Genomic DNA, 19497 nt, shown 5'->3' with positions numbered 1-19497 from the left:
GTGCGCATGCTCCGGGGGCGGGACCTGTACGTGCTCACGCACGGGGGGGACGATTTCACGTCATGACGTAGTGCGTCTATACGTAAGCACGTCGCGACGTCGCGTCTCCACCCCGCTACGCTTCCCCCGCCCCGGTAGCCGGGGGAGCGGCGGCCGCGGGGCCCGAGGGGTGAGTGCGGGGCGCGGGCCGGGCCGAGCGGGAGGAGTGGAAGGGAGAGGAGGCGAGGGGAGAGGGGGCGGCTTCTCCCTCGTGGGCGGGTGTTGGCGGGACAGCGGCCTAGAGCGGGCTTGGGCAGCCGCGGCCTGCTCCGCACAAAGGGCCCGCCCACACCCCTTCTCGTCCGTGCCGCGGGGGAGAAGGGCTGTCAGGGACGCCGAACCCTCAGTCCATACGGCGGATGAAAAGGGTTGTGGAGCCCTCGACCCCCTCTAGCGTACATAGAGGGAGAAGGGCTGTGAGAGACCCCCCACCCCTCCAGCCCATACCGCAGGCAGGAAGGGCTGAGAGGAGCCCCCGGCCCTCTGTCTGTACAGAGAGCGAGAAGGGCTCTGAGGAGCCCCCGACCCCCTCGTCCATACCTCACAGGGCTGTGAGGGATCTCCGATCCCCTCGTCCATACTGCAGACGAGAAGAGCTGTGACGGACCCCCACCCCAGGGGCAGGGGCTCTCGAGGCTCTGGGCGCGGGCTAGGGTCTTTTTACAAGGACATGGAGTGATAGGGCGAGGCAGAACGGCTTTAAATTGGAAGGGGGAAGATTTAGATTAGAAATTAGGAAGAAATTCTTTACATTGAGGGTAGGGAGGCCCTGGCCCAGGTTGCCCCGAGCAGTGGTGGCTGGCCCATCACTGGAGGTGGTCAAAACCAGGTTGGATGGTGCTTGGAGCAACCAGATCCCGTGGGAGGTGTCCCTGCCCATGGCAGGGAGTGGAACTGGATGGGCTTTGAGATCCCTTCCAACCCAAACTATTCTATGATTGCTGGCTCAACTACCAGCAGGAGTAGTGCGAAGTTATACCTTTCATCCATGCCGTGTACATTTTGATCTCTTACCTACTGTGCATCTGCAAGTGTGAGATCTGCAAGGTGTGTCAGTGCAAGTGAGGAAACAGGGCATCAGAATGTAGCTGCTGCCACAGAAAACTAAACATCACAGTTTTCTGGTGAGCTCTAGTCTAGGCCTGAGATTTATTGAGCAATTCTCAGCTGGTGAATATTTTGCACAGGAAGCAGCGACAGTATTTACTCTTGGATTATTTTCAAGTTGTTTCTCTTGGCAGTGGATCCTGGTGTCATTGGAGGATTCTCACCAAATGTAAGAGTTTGTTTAATAACGCCTATAGGCTTTGGGCCATGTAATTATAATGGTCTTAAAAGTGATGGATGTCATTTTCTTTTTGACTGCCTTAAAGGTATGACTTACTTGACCATGTAGATGAAATAATTAAATTACTTGGATGCAAAATGTGTGTCTCAGTATAACAGTTCAGTCTTGTCTTCATCTAACTTTGAAAACTGAGTTCTGGGCAGGTAGGTTATGTGGAATATTTAAAACATAGTTTGAAAAATGTAGGTTGGAGAAAACAGATATGGCTGAAGATGCCTTCTTAAGGAGAAGGGGAAGCTGCCTTTTGGGTGGAAGCATGCCGTGTCTCATAAGAGAGAGTTGTGCTGTGTGCTGCTTTGGGCCTGTTTTTGTAGAGAACGCAATAGTATGGGATTTACAGAGCCGAGAAACACTTGAGGATGGGGCTGATAATATGTACTGAGTTGATTTTTCATGTCTTGTTCCTCCTGATGTTCAAAGTTCTGGCCTTGGGTTTGTTTGTCTTAGATTACAAACCAGACAAGACAGGCGACATCTTAAATGTGCTTAAGTTGTCACTGAGGACATGATCTGTTTTGGGAGACTGTGTCTTTGTTTAATTCTTTTTTTGAATTGTTTATATCTTCACATTTACAAGAAAAGAACAAAGCCCGGTCTTCTTTGGGAAACAGACCAGGCTCTCCTCAGTCGCATTTTCACGAGTCTCCTTGTCATGCCTGAAGTAATTCACTCACAAGTGGAACCGTGACAATTTTATATAACTGCCTGAAGCAGAAAGGGGATTAATTTGTTGGTTCTGATTTTAACAGAGATATCAGGGACATCATGAATTGGAATAAAGGTGGACCTGGTACTAAAAGAGGCTTTGGTTTTGGTGGATTTGCCATAACACCTGGAAAGAAAGAGGAGCCTAAGCTCTCTCAGCAGTCTCATAGTGCTTTTGGAACAGCCGGTTCTTCAGCTACATTTGCGAAATCAGGACCTCCTCAGCTGCCTTCTTTCTACAAAATTGGGTCAAAGCGAGCAAATTTTGATGAAGAGAATGCGTAAGTACGGTTATTTCTTGCCTTTATCTAGCTCTAGATTTTAGTTTTTTAAAGTTTCCAAGATCAGGGATAGTCTCTATGACATTTATGGGGTTATTTAGAAAACCCTGCTCAGGGATAAATTCCCTAGTGCTGCATTACGGAGTAATCAAACCCTGGTAGCTGTACAGCAATAGCATCAAGAAAAACTGAGCTAGTCACATGAAGGAACTCCCATCCCTGCTTCGCCACAGGCTTTTGGTGTCGCTCAGGACCAATTATTTACCCTCTCTCTTGGTGTCAGTCCCTCATCTGTAAAATCAGAGTAATAATACATCCTTACCTTTGTATTTAAAAGACAGTGAGGTGCTATAGCACCCCTGGAGAGCTCCTCTCCTCCTTAAGAACATACTTCAGCTGAGCCTCAGTCAGGTCAATCTGATTCACGCTCTGGTGTGTTCAGAACTGGAGCCAAGCAGGATCCGTTTGGGTGTGTTTTGCACAGGGAAACACTCAACTCCTCATTTCCTTACTCACGCTTCTGTTGGCCTCATAAATGCATTGAATAGCAGGGAGGTCAGAAGAAGATCAGTTTTGTAACATCTGTTTGTCCCACCACCACTAAAGCTGAAAGCTTAATTGTAAGCTGAAAAGCTTACAACGCATATAATTGTAAATAAATAAGCTTCAAAGTGTTTTTCTGTGTCCATACTGATTTTTATTATCCATCTCTGTCTGGGAAACTTGACTCAACTCAGAAACCGTGCAAGACAGCATGGTGCTGTGAACTTTGCTGACTGGGCCGTTGTTCTTTTCCTTTCAGCTACTTTGAGGATGAAGAAGAAGATTCCAGCAATGTTGAATTGCCGTACATTCCTGCAGAGAATTCCCCCACTCGCCAGCAGTTTCATTCCAAATCAGCAGACTCTGACAGCGATGATGATCCTCTGGAGGCATTCATGGCTGAAGTGGAGGCAAGACCCAGCTCATGATACGTTTATTGATTTTGTGGCTGTATTTCTCTCTAGTCAGAGGCAGCAAATGTCGCTCATGGCTTTGGCAGCTGTATTCAGAATGTCACTTAGCTTTAGATATTGATGTAATATACTACGTTAATTAGAACTCAAAGGTGGATTAGGTAAGGAGGAGATGGATGTCATTTACAGTAGCTTAACTGTTTAACTGTTTTGAGCATGCCAAGGCAATACAACAAAGAGCTTTGTGTGTCTCTGAATATGAAATTAAGGGTTTGTGCATTTTTTACTACCTGAATTATAATTATTTGTATTTATCATGAGCTGTTTCAGCTACAGTTCTCATATTACCTGAATTCTATCACAGTGTTTTCAGGAGGAATGCAGCGAATGTATTCTTTCAATAACATTGGCTCAAAGTTACAGTACATAAATTTCAAAAGTATTAATAGGAGAATTTATTTAACATAATAGGATATGGAACAAAAGAAAGCTTAGTCCAAAAAGTGTTTTCTTTGTGGTATGATGACACATTTATGTAGTTGTATCTTTCCTTTTCATGTTTCATAATCTTGGGGTTTTTAACATCATAATTTCGTGACCTGCTAGGATCAAGCTGCTCGAGACATGAAGAGGCTTGAAGATAAAGACAAAGAAAAAAAGAACGTTAAGTAAGTTCTCTAATTCCTGTGCCTGCCTGTGTCTTGTTTGATGCTAAGAGAATTCCAATGCATTTTGTTGATGGTGATCGTTCTGTAGACAATATATACCTAGCAAACAGCGTTAACCAGTGCATGATTTTCCCTACCCCAGGTAGAGTTCTGTGCAATAACAGTTGAATAATAGGAGGGAAGAATCCATGGCAGCATCCTACACTAAATTGTAATGACACCGAGAGTTATCTCACCCGAGAAGCCTTTCCAGGCCTCACAGTCAGGGGCAGGACGTTATAGTATAACCACATTCTAGATCAGCTGGAGCAGTTTTTTGTCTTCCCCATCCTTTCAGGATGGTTTAGTTTAAAATTGCATTTTAGTGAGGGAAATTACTATGGGCACAGCAGCACTGATTTATGGAGACACTTCCTAACTGTAACTAGGTTTTAAGATATTCCCTATAAAGCTGATATATCAAGTAGCATGTGGCATTTGGGATAATAAATTTGAAGTTTAAAATCAGTTTACCTTTTTGCAGCTTATCTGTCTGTTTTTAACCAAGGAAAAATCGTTCTCCTGTTCATTCTTTATATAAATGTCAGATACTTTGGTAGAACTTGCATTGCATGGGGTTGATCAGATTATACGTGGTCCTGAAACAGAACACCGGATCCAAATCACCACCTGGGGAAGTTCTGAACTGGATTTGCACTTCCTGGCTCACATTCCTCTTCAGTTATGGGACTTCTGTAGCACCGAGACCTTAGACCAGGATGATCTTTGATGTGGCTTCTACTGGGAAGACGGAGTCCTAATCTTTCAGTCTCGTTAATAGAAGTAAACAGAAGTCTTTGCAGGGTCACTGTTATGATTGGCACCAGCTAAGAAAACTCCATGGGTTGGGATTATAAATGTTGCTCAGTTGTTAGTGTTGTGCCTTTCATGAAAGACGGAGCTCAGCACTAATCAAATGAAAGTATGGAGCTGAGTATGTGGAACACTTGCAGGGAAGTTTTTTTCTCCGCTTGTTTTTCCAGGGGTATTCGAGATGACATTGAAGAGGAAGATGACCAAGTGAGTTCCTATGCAGTCTTTCTATTTTCTTTTTTTGTTTTTTTACCTTCCCTCCCCAAATATGCAACTACTAGGTACAAACAAAACTCCAGTATCATGTGTGGTATCTGGACAATTCAGCAGGAAGCTGTAGTGGTTACCTTGCTGCCTCTACCCTTCTAAGTGTTTCAGTAAAAAAAAAGGAAGAATATTAGGTGGCAATTTCATTCCTTTTAACTCTGTTTAAGAAGATTTTTTTAGTCAATTTGAATTTCAACCTCCTGTACAGTTTTTTCAGTATTTGAGGGTCTCATCAAATTTGAACTTAGCTGAATCAACTAACATGGAGCACCAATGAGAGGCTGTTAAACTGTGGAGGCTGTTTGCAGTGAAACTTCATATACGTTAAAGGCAAGAATCAGGCTTTTTGCTCTTTATTTTCAGAGGAGCTCCTGTTCTAGTTGAGGATTATAAGCATCACTAACAGAAACAATAAACGGAGAGAAGACTTCATTTAAAAATGAACTGCTGAGTTGTAATTAATTACTACTGTGTTACTCAGTAATGCAGAGTGTGAAAGTGTTGCCTGGCCTCTAGGCTTTTGCTTCCGATTTAGTGAGTGTAGCTGTGCTAAAGTTTGAGCAAAGGTGACTTACACTTGTAGACAGCTGTTGTTCAACTGTATCATGTGCATATCTGTGAGTGAGTGATAATTGGCCATGCAAATGAAAAAGCCAGATGGGTATATATATTTCTTTGTAACTGAACCTGGGCTTTAAAAATCTGATCTTAAATATATGCTGAAAGTCAAATGAGACTGGTGTTTTCTCCATGGGAATGTTTTGGTGGGCCAGTGAGATTCTACGATACCTATGTATCTGAGCTGTAAGGATGGCATATTGGCAGTGGTGACAGTGACTTCTAATTTGGGCTCCTGTCAAACGACTCTTCTAAAATAGTTTCTTTCCCGATTGCTGTTGACTCTCTCAATGAAAAACAGATGTATTTTTATTTCTTAGAGTCTAGTTAAGAGAAGTGGAGAAACTCTTTGGCATACTGGGTTCCAAACAGTGTAAACGTCGTATGCTTAGTAACGTTGTGTTCTTTGTTTAAAAACCTGCAGTGTTTGTGCTTTGTTCATGGATTCATAGATTCTTCTGTTGTTAAAGGGTAACAAGTCTTGGTAGAAGGAGTTGTTAAGCAGATGTATAAGAGAAGAAGCTTGTTTTTTAAAAGCACTTTGCAGTATGACACTGTTGTATTCTTTGTTTGTACTTACTGTCTTTCTGGACATAACTGTTGGTATTTATTAGAAGAACCAGTTGTAGTGAACCTTTTTTTTTCTCCTTAATGGTGGGTGTGAAAGCAAACAGCCATCTAGCATATACATCATTTAAACAAATGTAGGAGTATTTTTGCATTCTATTGTATGTGATTTTACTGATATGTTTTGCTGCAGGAAGCATATTTTCGCTACATGGCTGAAAACCCCACTGCTGGTGTGGTCCAAGAAGAGGAAGAGGATAACCTGGAATATGATAGCGATGGGAATCCAATTGCACCGTCCAAAAAAATCATTGATCCTCTTCCACCAATTGACCATTCAGAGGTAGGAAGTTTATTCAGTTGTCTTGTCTGAGGCATTGTAGAAAGCAGGGGCTAAGAAGTATATGGAAATATTATTTCATTCCTGTACATCAAAGTTAGCAGGTAATATTTCAGTGCTTTGTCACTTGAGTCATACTAAAGATCCTTCAAATGACTTCAAATTAAACTAATGTTCTTGCAGATAATTAAGAACTTCTTCTCAAAAAGACTCTTTCCCTCCAAAACTGAATGTACAGAGAGAGAATCCCAAATCCAGGACTAACCAAGTGATTACTCTTGCAGATTGAATATCCACCATTTGAGAAAAATTTCTACGACGAGCATGAGGAGATCACTAGTCTCACCCCACAGCAGGTGGTAGAGTTACGACATAAGCTAAACCTCCGGGTAAGCTGGTCACAAACCTATCCTCCTTGGACCTTCTTACTCCCATTTTTTTTTTCCAGCTAGCTAAACTTATGTCTATTCAAAAAATAAAAAGCCCTTTTGGGAGTTAGAGGTGCGCTTTTTTATTTTTGTACAGATTGCACTTTGGTTTTCTCTTACTCTTCATGAACAAAGGTATGTTTCTGTTTCTAAGGTCTCTGGTGCTGCTCCTCCGAGGCCTGGCAGTAGTTTCGCTCATTTTGGGTTTGATGAGCAGCTTATGCATCAAATTAGGAAATCTGAGTATACCCAGCCCACTCCTATACAGTGTCAGGTGAGTGTTGTTACTTCTCTAACATCTGAACAGATCTAACAGAACACATGCGAAGGTCCCCACTCCTTGTGAGGATGTAAGCAAGTTCTCATTTACTGTATGGAGCTATCAGGATGAGGGGGAATGCCTTTAAATTGGAAGGGGGAAGATCTAGATTAGACATTTGGAAGAGATTCTTCATAGTGACGGTAGTGAGGCCCTGGCCCAGACTGCCCAAAGAATGATCCAGTGGGTCTTTTCTGGCCTGGTGTTTCTATGATTCAGAAAGAATAGGTCAGAGAATTTATTTTTAGTGTTCTTATAGGTAGACAAGATGCATTTATTGACATGTGAATATATCCTTGGGATGTTGTCTTGTTCCCAAATGCTGATTTCATATCAGACACCAACAGTCATAACTATTAATTGCTTCCAGCCCTTTGAACTCATTCAGTTCCGAACTTGGCCATAAAACTGTGTCAGCATCGACATGTCTTGTTATGACTCTGTTGTAATGCTTTTCACTTGTTATCTGAGTTTTCGTGTAATATGTAGCACAAGAATGTGCTAAGGTAGGCATGAAAGGGGTTTAGAATCTCTTTATTTTTAGGGTGTTCCAGTTGCACTAAGTGGCAGAGATATGATTGGCATAGCTAAGACTGGAAGCGGAAAAACAGCAGCCTTCATCTGGCCAATGTTGATTCACATCATGGATCAGAAGGAACTTGAGCCGGGGGATGGTCCCATTGCAGTGATCGTATGCCCAACCAGAGAGCTTTGCCAACAGGTAGGTGAACAGTAAACATTTCTGTGCCATCAATGTTCTTATGGGAGATGACACAATTCTGGGCAGAAGTTACCAGAGAACCTCAGTAAACTGTAAGAAAAAATCACTCTGCATGAGGAGTGTGCCTCCAGCATGAGCTCACAATCCTACAGCTTTTGGTTGAAGACGAATCTGATATTGCACGTTTTTACAGAGTGCTACCATATTATTCCTAAGTATTAAGAATACTGTGGATGCATTGCCATAAACTATATATGTAAAAGGATAGAGCCTATAGAGCCTATCTAAAGGATAGATTGGATGCCTAAATAGGTTTCCCATATAAATGATTGGATGTTATGTACAAATATTGAAGAATTCATCCCTGAGGGTTTCTGAATAATTTCATTAAATTATTGGCTGAAAAGTGGATTTCAGGAGCTGGACTGTATTTCCAAGGTAGGTGTATTTTCTCGGATCTGTCTGATGTGACCTCTGATGTGCTTTGTTTCAAATTCTCAGATACATTCTGAATGTAAGCGCTTTGGTAAGGCATATAATCTGCGCTCTGTAGCTGTGTATGGAGGAGGAAGCATGTGGGAGCAAGCCAAAGCCCTCCAGGAGGGGGCAGAGATCGTTGTCTGCACACCAGTAAGTACCTGTATGCACACAGTGCAATGTTTTGTTCCTTGACTGAAGCTGGGATGGATTTTTAGTATCAGTGGTGATGCAGAATTTGTTCTCTCATCACTGAAATCTCAGTTCTTCACAGGTTATAAAATTTTGAGAGCAAATATGGTGGGTTTATTTTTTTTCCCCAAGGTAAAATAATAGATATTAGATAGGTTTTCCAATAGAAGACAGATTCGTAGACAAGATTGCTTGAATCGGCATTGGTTGTGTGCGATAGCAGCTTCTGATTGCCGAGCCTTAAATTCATGATGAAAATTCCTAGAACATTACAAACTTGAGTTCCATCTTCCTGAATCGGTTGTGGAGCCTGTGATAGTAATACTGAATGATTGAAACGTAGAATCAGAATGGGTGTTGATGCTGAAGCCCTGGTTTAGAGGAGCACCGGTGTCAACTGGCCTGGCTTAGTGCAAAAGCTGGTTATGAACCTGGGCAAACCTGAGCAACTAATGGGTTGGAGGAAGCGTTATTGTGGCTGTTCATGGGGGTACTAGGCAAGAAAACAAAGTATGAAGAACTCCTTTGCCAAAAAGTTGTGGGATTAAGGAGCCAGGTCACATTTAAAATTTAGTTATTAAGACGACTGGGGAAGTTTAGGGTCTCAGCACTGTTAAGCTTGAAAAAACAGTCTGGAAATTCAGCTTGTCAGGCATAGTTGGTGAGAGTTTTAGGAATCTGTGTTTATGACTTGAATAGTGCCACTTCTAGACTGAAGCCTTGATGTTTTCTGTTTTAAGTCTCTGGTAAGTGAGCATAAAAAGCAGTTAAGTGCTTGAACGTTGCATATATGAACATATTTTTAAAATGCTTTAAGAATTTGGTGTTGTTGTTTTTTTTTTAATAGGGTCGTTTGATTGATCATGTGAAAAAGAAAGCTACAAACCTTCAAAGAGTCACCTACCTTGTGTTTGATGAAGCTGACAGAATGTTTGATATGGGTTTTGGTATGTAGTGAATAAACATCACTGCATTGGAAAGCAGTGGTGTTCAGTTCCCAGCTTCATAGGACTGTTCATAATTTCTGATGTACTTGCAAAGACATTAAAGAGGTATTTTATAGACAATATAGACACAATCAGAGGTTTGATATCTAGTGGTATAGAGATCAGCCACATCCTTTTGGTGTATAAATCCAAACCTCCTGGTGTTTATCTTAGATTTGCTGAATAACTTTTGGGCAAGTCACTTCAGTGCTTTGCTTGTGTTTACGAACTAGTGGTGTTAGACTTTCTATTTTATTGTAAGAGGTTTGATCATTCGCATCTGGATGATTATGAATTCGTACTCAAGAATCATTGGACATAGCAGAGATTTGGTAGTACTGTAATACCACAAACGAAGGGAGACGTTTGTAAGGGTTGGAGGCACAGACCTAGTGAGGATCTTTGCTTATGGAACTTCTTGCTGAAGGAACTTCCCAAAGTTTCTTCGTACAGCAAAGGAACTTCCATTGTGCAGCAAAGAGCACCTGGAGGTCACAGCAGAATGAAATAGTGAGTGGGAGGCGCTCAGTAGCTCTATAGTTATTTGCTCAGTAAGGCAAGGAAGTTGAATTTTGAGTTATTCTACTAAATAACACACATGATGTTAATTGGAACCTTTTCCCTCTCCTTTCCAGAATATCAGGTCAGATCAATTGCAAGTCATGTACGACCTGACAGACAGAGTAAGTATAAGCATGTTTCCAGCTGAAATTCTGAGGGTCAAAGAACTGTATTTCCAACCATTTGGTTGGAAAAGACCTTTGAGATCGTGTCTGACCATACCTGTTCACTAAGCTATATCACTGAGCACCTTATCTGCCCATCTTTTTAACACCTCCAGGGATGGTGACTCAATCGCTTCCTTGGGCAGCCTGTGCCAGTGCCTGATAAAGGAAGCTGTATGGTGGGCTGCTGGTTAAGAGTCTGGAACAGCGATAGGATTTTCTGTTCTTGACACAGCTACACTATGAGACTTTTGTGAGAGGTCACTGGTGTTAATTCTCAGTGTGGGAGGGAGCATGTCTGATTGTGGTTCTATACCCACACTTGTTCATCAGTGTGTAACCCCTCCACAGACCTTACTTGGGGAAAGGATCATTAGTTATATTAAACATTGGTATGCTTTGAGACACTGTCTTCTAAGCTGCCATGAAAGAACGTTCACAGCAGTGATACCTGTTATCCATTCAGATGCCATGAAATATGTTTCCACTTTCAGGTATTTTAATAGAACTGATAGAACAAACTGTAGCTTCAGGTCACTGGCGTCCAGTACAGCTATGCAGTGCCTCATCGTAAGATCTGCATTATTAAAGAAAATGGAATTGAAATACAGTTTTTCTTTTAGCTCTGTTGTTCAGTGCCACTTTTCGTAAGAAGATTGAGAAATTGGCTCGAGATATTCTGATCGACCCTATTCGAGTTGTGCAGGGAGACATTGGAGAGGTAATTACTTTACGTTGCTTCGGAGACAGAGAAATGAACCCTTCTGGTTCTGTTGTCTGAAATTTATGTTAAACAGCAGAAGTCATCTTTTATATTTAAGACTAAATACTTTGTACTTAACAAAAAGTATTAAGATTTTGTTTTTTAGTTTTAATGAGCTTTCTTTCTGCCAACAAATATTCTTGTAGTGATGGGAGGTTTCATGCAGGAGTGAAAACGTTAATGCAGTAATTTGATTTTTTTTTTTAATTAGGCTGAATGAGTTTATACTTTTGTCTCAAAAATATAAACAAATTACAGCTTTCGCAATGAAGAATTTGAAACTGAGACTATAATGTCTTTCAGCTGCTTTAGGTAGGAATGTTGATTCTATACTTGTTTGACAGTAGCAGCTGAACTATTAGCAGACCAGGGATTTGGTAATAAGCTGATGAAGTGAGCAGATGTATGCTTGCTGTGGAGAAACTTTGCTTATAATACATGAAAACTGTTGAGAAATTTCACAAAACGCCATCAGAACTTTCTTCTTTTAACCAGTTCTCTGCAATTTTTATATTTTTCAATCAGGAATACGAGGCACCCCTTTATAACAACAAAAAAAAATGTCTACCTGAAGCCCCTTCTTTCTGGAAAAATGTTTTTCTTAAACATTGCTTAAGAAAAGAAGCAACTTTCCTAGCTCAGTCATAGGGTTTCTGTTCTTTTATCTGAATTTTTGCTGTATTATGAAAGCATCATTCTTGAAATCACCAATATTTACGTGTGTAAAAATGAGGGTTTTCAGAGAAGTTTCTGGAGAGTGCTTTGTGCTCCACTGCACTTCTATTACTTGCAATATAGAGTGTAGAGGGATCTGTGTATACCTCCCCTCTTGTGACGCCAAGGACACTCCACAGCTCACAGGGGTACTTTCTCTGATCACCGCATGAATAACTTTTACCAAGGAGCATCCTCTCCATCTCAGACCCTGCTCTTGCATTGTCTATTTTAGATGTTAATGGCATCTGTCATAAGAGCATTTAATTAGTAAATTACCCATGTTTAGATCAGCTGGGTGCTAAATTGCATCATGCCAAGGACTGTACTTTGCCTGTCTTATCAAAGAGTAGCTCGTTTAACCTTTTCTGCACTGTGGAGATAGTCATCAACAGTTAAATGACCTCTGTCAAAGGAGAATTTGGATGCTTCTCCTCTTTTTATTCTCACACCTAGTTTAAATCCAGATTTTATTCTGTCATCTCTATGGGTTTGTCGTACTGTCCTTTCTGTCCTGCTTTATTGCTTGTCTTTTTTCTCCCCTTAGGCAAATGAAGACGTTACTCAAATTGTGGAGATTTTCCCCTCTGGCCCTAGCAAATGGAACTGGCTGACTCGACGCCTCGTGGAGTTCACATCTTCTGGGAGCGTTCTCCTGTTTGTTACCAAGAAGGCAAATGCAGAAGAGCTGGCCAATAACCTTAAGCAGGAGGATCATAATCTGGGGCTGCTTCATGGTGACATGGACCAGAGTGAGAGGAATAAAGTCATTTCAGAATTTAAGAAAAAGGGCATCCCGATATTGGTAGCTACTGATGTCGCAGGTATGTGATGTTCTAAGGAACAGCCAGTGGCTCATAAAAAGTTGTGGGTATCAGTGGAAAGGCTAACGCATGTCAGTGGAAGGTGACAAGGCTGGTGCCTAAGCCTGCTGGATACTGTGTTCCAGATGTTTTTGCAGAAGTACACAGTTTTATCAAGGGCTTTAATTCTTAATGTCTTTTAAATATGTTTAGACTACAACCTGAGAGATATTTTTAAATATACAGAAATAAAATTAGCTGTTTCTTAAGGAAGTAATTGCTGTTTGTTAATCAGCTGACATGTTAGGCATGCTTAAATGAAGAGGAAATGGATGCACCTGAAGCTTTCTTTAGAACAGTGTTTGTCACCAGAAGTTTAGCTGAGCCAAGAGTGAATTTCAGTGTCCTTTAATAAAGCCCTCTCTTTTCCTTGGAATAACAGTAATTTAAAGAGCTCTGATCCATCTTCAGTCCTGTGAATATGAGCATTGTGTAACTTGCACTGCTTCTGGAGAGGATATTGCTACACTTAAGATAACAAAGAATTTTAGCCTGTGGAGAATGTGCTAAATGTGGTGTGTTCCTGTGGAAACTCCTTTCATATGCTGGAGCAGAATGAAGTGATTTACTGATATGAATGGGATTGCTTTGAGTTCATTCAGGGTAATCCCTCTTACTGCTATGTTGTTCTTTATGACAGCTCGTGGATTAGATATTCCTTCCATTAAGACTGTCATCAATTACGATGTGGCTCGGGACATAGATACGCACACGCACAGAATTGGTCGTACTGGCAGAGCAGGCGAGAAAGGAGTTGCCTACACTCTGCTGACTCCCAAAGACAGTAACTTTGCTGGTGATCTTGTCAGAAATCTGGAAGGTGCTAATCAACATGTTTCCAAAGAGCTGTTGGATTTAGCAATGCAGGTAAGAACAAGCAAAACTCCTTGAGGGGAAGAAGGTTTCTTCCATGATTAGCATGATATCAGGAGCTCAGGGACTTGTTTCTGGCTCCATCGTGTGTTTGCAGTGATTTTTTGGCAATCTCCTTTCAGGGAGCTGTAGAGAGCGATGAGATCTCCGCTCAGCCTCCTCTTCTGCAGGCAAAACAGCCCCAAGTCCCTCAGCTGCTCCCATAAACCCTGTGCTCCAGACTCTTCCCCAGCTCCGTTCCCTTCTCTGGACTCACTCCAGCCCCTCAATGTCTTGTAGTGAGGGGCCCAAAACTGAACCCAGGATTCGAGGTGCAGCCTCACCAGAGCTGAGTACAGAGGGAGGATCCCTTCCCTACTTCACAAGCTCCCAAGTGAATGGCATTGGAGATTGCATTTATTCCTGGGTTTGTTAAAGTTTTGGGAAGTTGACTTCTAGCGTGGATGAAAGTTCAGGATAAAAAGCTAGCTTTCATACAGAGCATTTGTAACAAAAAACTTCAGATCCACATGATAGAACTGTCTATAGCTTAGTTTCAAAGCATTGTAGCCTGTCACAGTCCATCCCCTTGCAACAGCTGAAACTGTATTTATATTTTTCTCTTGCAATTCTCAAAATCCCTCTTTTCTGAGCCTCATTACATGCATTTATGAAGCTTCTTATTTCCTGTGTTGAGAAGCATTTGTCCTTCTTTTGTACAGAATCCATGGTTCCGGAAATCACGTTTCAAAGGAGGAAAAGGCAAGAAGCTGAATATTGGTGGTGGTGGTTTAGGGTATCGTGAACGTCCTGGTCTGGGGTCAGAAAATTCTGTAAGTAGAGATGCTGAAGAAGTTGTTTACATTTTCTTGGAACTTTTAAACTTAGTAGTACTCTTTAATGTAAGAAATCTTCTTAGTACTGGAAGCCTCTGCTTTCCAAAGGCTTTCACAGCTCAGACTCTTTCAGAGTTAGTATCAGAAACATCTCAAGTGCAACTCTCCTGTACTGTTATCCTCTTGTCAAGAGCAGCCTTCTTTAGAGCCAGAGATATCCAGAAGGTTTGGAGATTCTTCTCAAAATAAACTGTCAGTGAATAATAAATACTAATAAATCACTTGAAAAGCCATTTCCAGGCTGATTCTTGGCAGCAAAAAAGTCTTGCAGCCTACTCAGATGAGAAAACAGCTCATTGCTAGTGTGTATGGGGACAGAGTTGAAGAGCAGACAATGTTGAAAACCCATCACATTCAGCACCTTTTCAAAAGTCGCAGCTGAAGCCTTGTTCACCCTGTGTCTTGGCTATGACCTCTGTAAAAAACTGTTTAATTGCATTTTGCTTCTGCTTATGCTGCCAGGAGCTGGAAGATGTCGTTATACTGTTGACATAGTGAGTCACTAAGACTTAGTGCATCTTTACTTTTCTGTCATCCTCAAGGTCATGGGGCAAACTGTTGTGTGGCTCAGTGCTCTCCAGAAGTTTGTCATCCTCAGATGTATTCCCTGAGTGCAGGGTCAAGATAGATTCAGGGAATGGTTGAATTGAACATGTCTGTGTTGGATAAACCTCTCCAGTTTTCCTTTGTCTTTTTGCTTAGGACCGTGGAAACAACAACAATGTGATGAGCAACTATGAGGCGTACAAGCCTTCCACTGGGGCAATGGGAGACAGACTTACAGCAATGAAAGCAGCTTTTCAGGTTGGTTTGATCAGTTGTACTCCAAGTTCTATCTCTAGAGGAAGGGAAATAACATGGGAAAAATTTACTACTGATGATTCAAGTCAATTTGTTTTTCCTCCCCTGAAAATGCAGAAATGCTGTTGATTTCAGGGAAGCTGAATTTGGTAGTTGTGGCCATGTCTCATCCACTTGGAGCACACACTTAGCATTGCAATCCAAAGTGGAAAAATTAGTATGCAGGCTGGACTGAACATGGCTGCTCAAAGTTAATTTGCCAAACTTGTTTTAGTTTCTGCTACCTCTTTGCTCTCCTTTCCTTCTGGATTCTTCTCCTAGCCTTGATCCTATTTAGGTTGCTTAGCAGCAGTAGTGTAATTGCAATCAAAAGAAACCCCACAATATAGAGGTTCCCTCATTTCCATGGTCTGATGACAGATGTCCATTACTAATTCTGTTTTCAGCAGCGTAGCAGGAATGTAATCAGTAAAAGACTGACTTTATATAGGAACTCTTTTTTTCCTAGGGGATCCCCAGAACTCGGGGCGAGGTAGGCTTCTCTGTGCATGATGACTGTGTTTTGTGGTGCAGCGTGGAAGCAAATATGCTCTCTTTTTTTACTTTTCTTTCGGCAGTCCCAATATAAGAGCCACTTTGTTGCTGCGAGCTTAAATAATCAAAAGACTGGTAGCTCTGCTGCTGGTGCTAGTGGCTGGACCAGCGCTGGGAGCTTGAACTCAGTACCGACAAGTTCAGCACAGCAAAATGCTGCAAATTCTGACAGTCCAGTTGCAGCCACCGCAGCAGTAAAGGGTGTTCCAGGTTTCACCAGCTCGGGGAATTTGAATAGCGTTCCCACCTTTCCCAGTGTCGGAATACAGAGCTTCAACAATGCAAATGCCAGCTCCAGCAGCCGAGAAGGCATCAGTGGCACCGGTGTTGCTGCTGGTGGCAGCGGTGGCAGCGGCAGCGGTAGCAGCGGCGGTGGCCGTGGTGGTGGCAGCAGTGGTGGTGTTGGCAGCATTGTCAGAGAACGATACAACGATAACCGGAACAGTCGCCACAATGAGCTCCCGCGCCGTGGAGAGGGTGGTGGTCGCTACAATGATGTGCAACGTCACGGAGAAGGAGTTGGGCGCCACAGTGATGCTTACCGCCACGGAGAGGGCCGACACAGTGACAACCATCGCCACGGTGAAAGCCGGCACTTCGCTGATGTGGGCAGTGGCATTCACAATAATAGTGACAGCAGGAATAGCAGTGAAGGTAGGAACAACGAGAACAGGAATGGTGAGAACAGGAAGGATGCCAACAACCGAGACAACAAGACAGATGGCTTTGCTGTCCCAGAGCCCCCAAAACGTAAGAAGAGCCGGTGGGACAGTTAAAAGCTGGTGTTTCACAGCCTGGAATCTCTGCAGGTAGTGTTGTGTTTTTCCAGAGGATTTCTTGGGATTTTTGGTAACTGATTGTTGAACAGCTGGGGGAGGAGAAGGAAATCATGCAACTCCCCTCTGCAAGTGTGGGCCGGTACATCTGTGGACAGATCCACTCTAATAATGTGTACACACAACGCTTAGTCAAAGAGAAATCATTTTGATAAAGCTCCCTGGGTTCTGCTTTCAAAACATTCAGTGCTCAAGTGACTCTCTGCTGGATTTGAACAGATTTTCTTGACAAGAGAGAAGCTGCTTCATATCCTTGGAACATTAAGAAACTCTTGTCCATAGAAGTATAAAGTAGTCTTTTCTTAACCAGCGTTCACAATTTAAAAACCAGTCCATCTAGAGATGCTCAGGACCCACCTGTTAAACATTAATCCTTCAGCATGGCGAGTTCTTCCCCAATCTCTTCTTTTTATCTCTTATCCTCCAATAATTTGGCCTCCAGATTGTCCCTTGCATCTCTCTGCATCAACTACGAATGTATCAATATTTGTTGTTGAAAGTGGGATGAAGCAAGTTGATTTTTCTTCCCCTTTTTGTTTCATTTTCTATGAAGCTGTTCAAGGCATCCTTCTCCAGCCCAGCTAACCACAAATTCACATCTAGAATAGGATGGACTCCCTGGCTTGTTTGTGGTCAGTACATCAATCCGAATCCCATTGCCCAGGTATTTTATTCTTTTAAAGAACCTTTTCTTTCCTAATAACCTTCATCTTGGTGGAAGCCTGCATAGCAAACTTGTCTCTCTGCTGTGCCTATGCGCCCTCTGTTATGAGAGGGCTGAGTGCTTTCTTCAAATAAAAACAAAAAAAGGGAAAAAAAAATGTAGGTATGCCACAACAATCATAGGCTGGTGCCCCTGATGATGTGTATGAAAGGAAGAGGCTTCATTCAGAAATTCAGGGACCTGCTGCTCAGAAGCCTTTAGGCAGAACCTCAAAAGCGATTGATGAAGTGGAACAGTTCAAATATGGCCCCGTATTGGACACATATAGTTAAAACTGTAAAATCTTGCTTGACCATTTTTAACTCGTTGTGTGTATTATCCAGTTTTTAACTTTTTTTTGTTTTGCACCATAAAGGTAAGGAAAAACTTTCGTTGAAACATGTTGGCACCCACCTCTGTCCTGTTTCTACGGAAAGAAGTATCAGAAACTGTCAGGGTTTTGTGACATTGTGATGTTTTCTTTATCAGCTGTGCATTTACTTTCTGCTTGCTCTAGTAAATGTTTTATTACTGGGACAAAAGTATCTAGCATGTGAGTTTTGTTCTCCACTTCCTCCTGTGGCTGATCTGGCATTGGGGTGGAGGTTTGCCTGCATCCCTTTCTTTCACCAGTAGTTGTGGGTGTAGTTGATAAAAGACCTCATGTGCTTTTCCTTATTGTTAAGGCAATGGTTTTCCAGGGCATATGTAGCCAGGGGGGTTAGAAGCAACTGTTGAGTTCTCCTTTCCTTATCACATGTAAGGTTTATCACTGTGCAGTTAAAGATTTGAGTTTCCAACAAACAAAAAACTAGCTCCATCATTTGAAGCTCGCATCTGCTTCCTCCCTTCCTGGGTCTCAGCTCACTGCCACTGGGAACTGGCCCTGTGTGTGGCAAAAGCTTGGGTTTCTGCCTTTATTTTTAAAACATCCCTCTGCTGTGTGCTAGGATTGCTGAAATTCCTCACTCCTGTCTCAGCTACCAGGAGCCCCTTGAGACTCGAGAGAGTAAATATTGGTCCTTGACAGAACGCTGTAGTGGTCAGTTCACAGGTCCCTGCTAGGTACAGAAGAGGGTTGATTCCTTTTCTGCAGAACAAGGTAGCAGTGTGAGCAGCATGCCAACTAGCTGTGAGGAGAATCTCTCTCCTTGTCGTGGCAGGCTGTGATGCTTGCTTCTAAAGAGACCAAAGCACAGCTCACAGCTGAGCAAATCAACCCTAGGAAGCTCAGATTGTTTGTAGAATGGTGACCTTGGGATTCTGATCCTGCCTCTGTGCCTGCACACCAGTCCACCCCCTCATCCCCCAGAGCAGAGTAGATGCTGTCACCACCCAGCTGGGCTGAGAACCCTCTTCCACCTTGTACAGTGCTGTTTTCTGGGGTTGGAGGTGGTGCGGATGGGCCTGACTGCACCATCTCCCAGACTGGTCAAAGAATGCGAATCCTGGTGCCTGTCCCTGCCCGGACACCTGGCTAGCTCTCCCTCCAGTGCTTTCTCATCCTTGCGACTCAGCTTATATCCTAGCTTTTCACTGGAAGATCTATGAATGTGTAGATTTAGTTACATGTTCTTTGTTGCTGCTTTGAGGGACTGTGTCTTATTGGAGCAGGTCGGAAGAAAATTGCTCTGTGCTACCACCAGCGTGGTGTTCAATTTTAAGTGGTCATATGTACCCCCTTTCCAAATGACATTGTAATTCTCCCCTCCTGCGTGGCCTGAAATGGTTCCCAAGCACTGGCAGAGGCTGCCCAGGGAGGTGGTGGAGTCCCCATCCCTGGAGGTGTTTAAAAGATGAAGTGCTTAGAGATGTGATTGAGTAGTGGACAGGTATGATTGGGCTTGATTATCTCAAAGGCCTTTTGCGGCCTAGGGGTTCTGTGATTCTTCCTGAATTGTTTGGGCTGGGCATTGCCAGCTCCTTGGGAATGTCTCTTCCCATCAGGGTGGTGAGATCTCCTCAGCAGTGCAGGTGCAGCTGAGT

The 19497-nt window shown here is 42.7% G+C and overlaps 1 protein-coding gene across 2 annotated transcripts; it reads left to right on the top strand.

The window, feature by feature from the left end:
• Nucleotides 1–78: 78 nt before the first annotated feature.
• Nucleotides 79–18053, top strand: DDX42 (DEAD-box helicase 42). 2 transcript variants are annotated; one of them, XM_069876955.1, is made up of 18 exons: nt 79–169; nt 2137–2373; nt 3176–3326; nt 3936–3997; nt 5020–5056; nt 6495–6644; nt 6926–7030; nt 7224–7343; nt 7933–8109; nt 8611–8739; nt 9626–9725; nt 10400–10447; nt 11113–11210; nt 12514–12790; nt 13470–13696; nt 14404–14514; nt 15280–15381; nt 15996–18053. In XM_069876955.1, the coding sequence occupies exons 2-18, from the start codon at nt 2153–2155 to the stop codon at nt 16746–16748; spliced, it is 2868 nt and encodes a 955-aa protein (XP_069733056.1). In that variant the 5' UTR covers nt 79–169; nt 2137–2152; the 3' UTR covers nt 16749–18053. The 2 variants fall into 2 exon arrangements, with proteins under 2 accessions (XP_069733056.1, XP_069733057.1); XM_069876956.1 differs by lacking the exons at nt 79–169; nt 2137–2373; nt 5020–5056 and having other exon boundaries at nt 3273–3326.
• The last annotated feature ends 1444 nt before the right edge of the window (nt 18054–19497 follow it).

Source organism: Phaenicophaeus curvirostris, chromosome 26 (genome assembly GCF_032191515.1).
Source record: "Phaenicophaeus curvirostris isolate KB17595 chromosome 26, BPBGC_Pcur_1.0, whole genome shotgun sequence".
Taxonomy (NCBI): Eukaryota; Metazoa; Chordata; class Aves; order Cuculiformes; family Cuculidae; genus Phaenicophaeus; species Phaenicophaeus curvirostris.
Note: the sequence above shows the minus strand (reverse complement) of the source record. Positions and strands in the feature narration are given on the sequence as shown.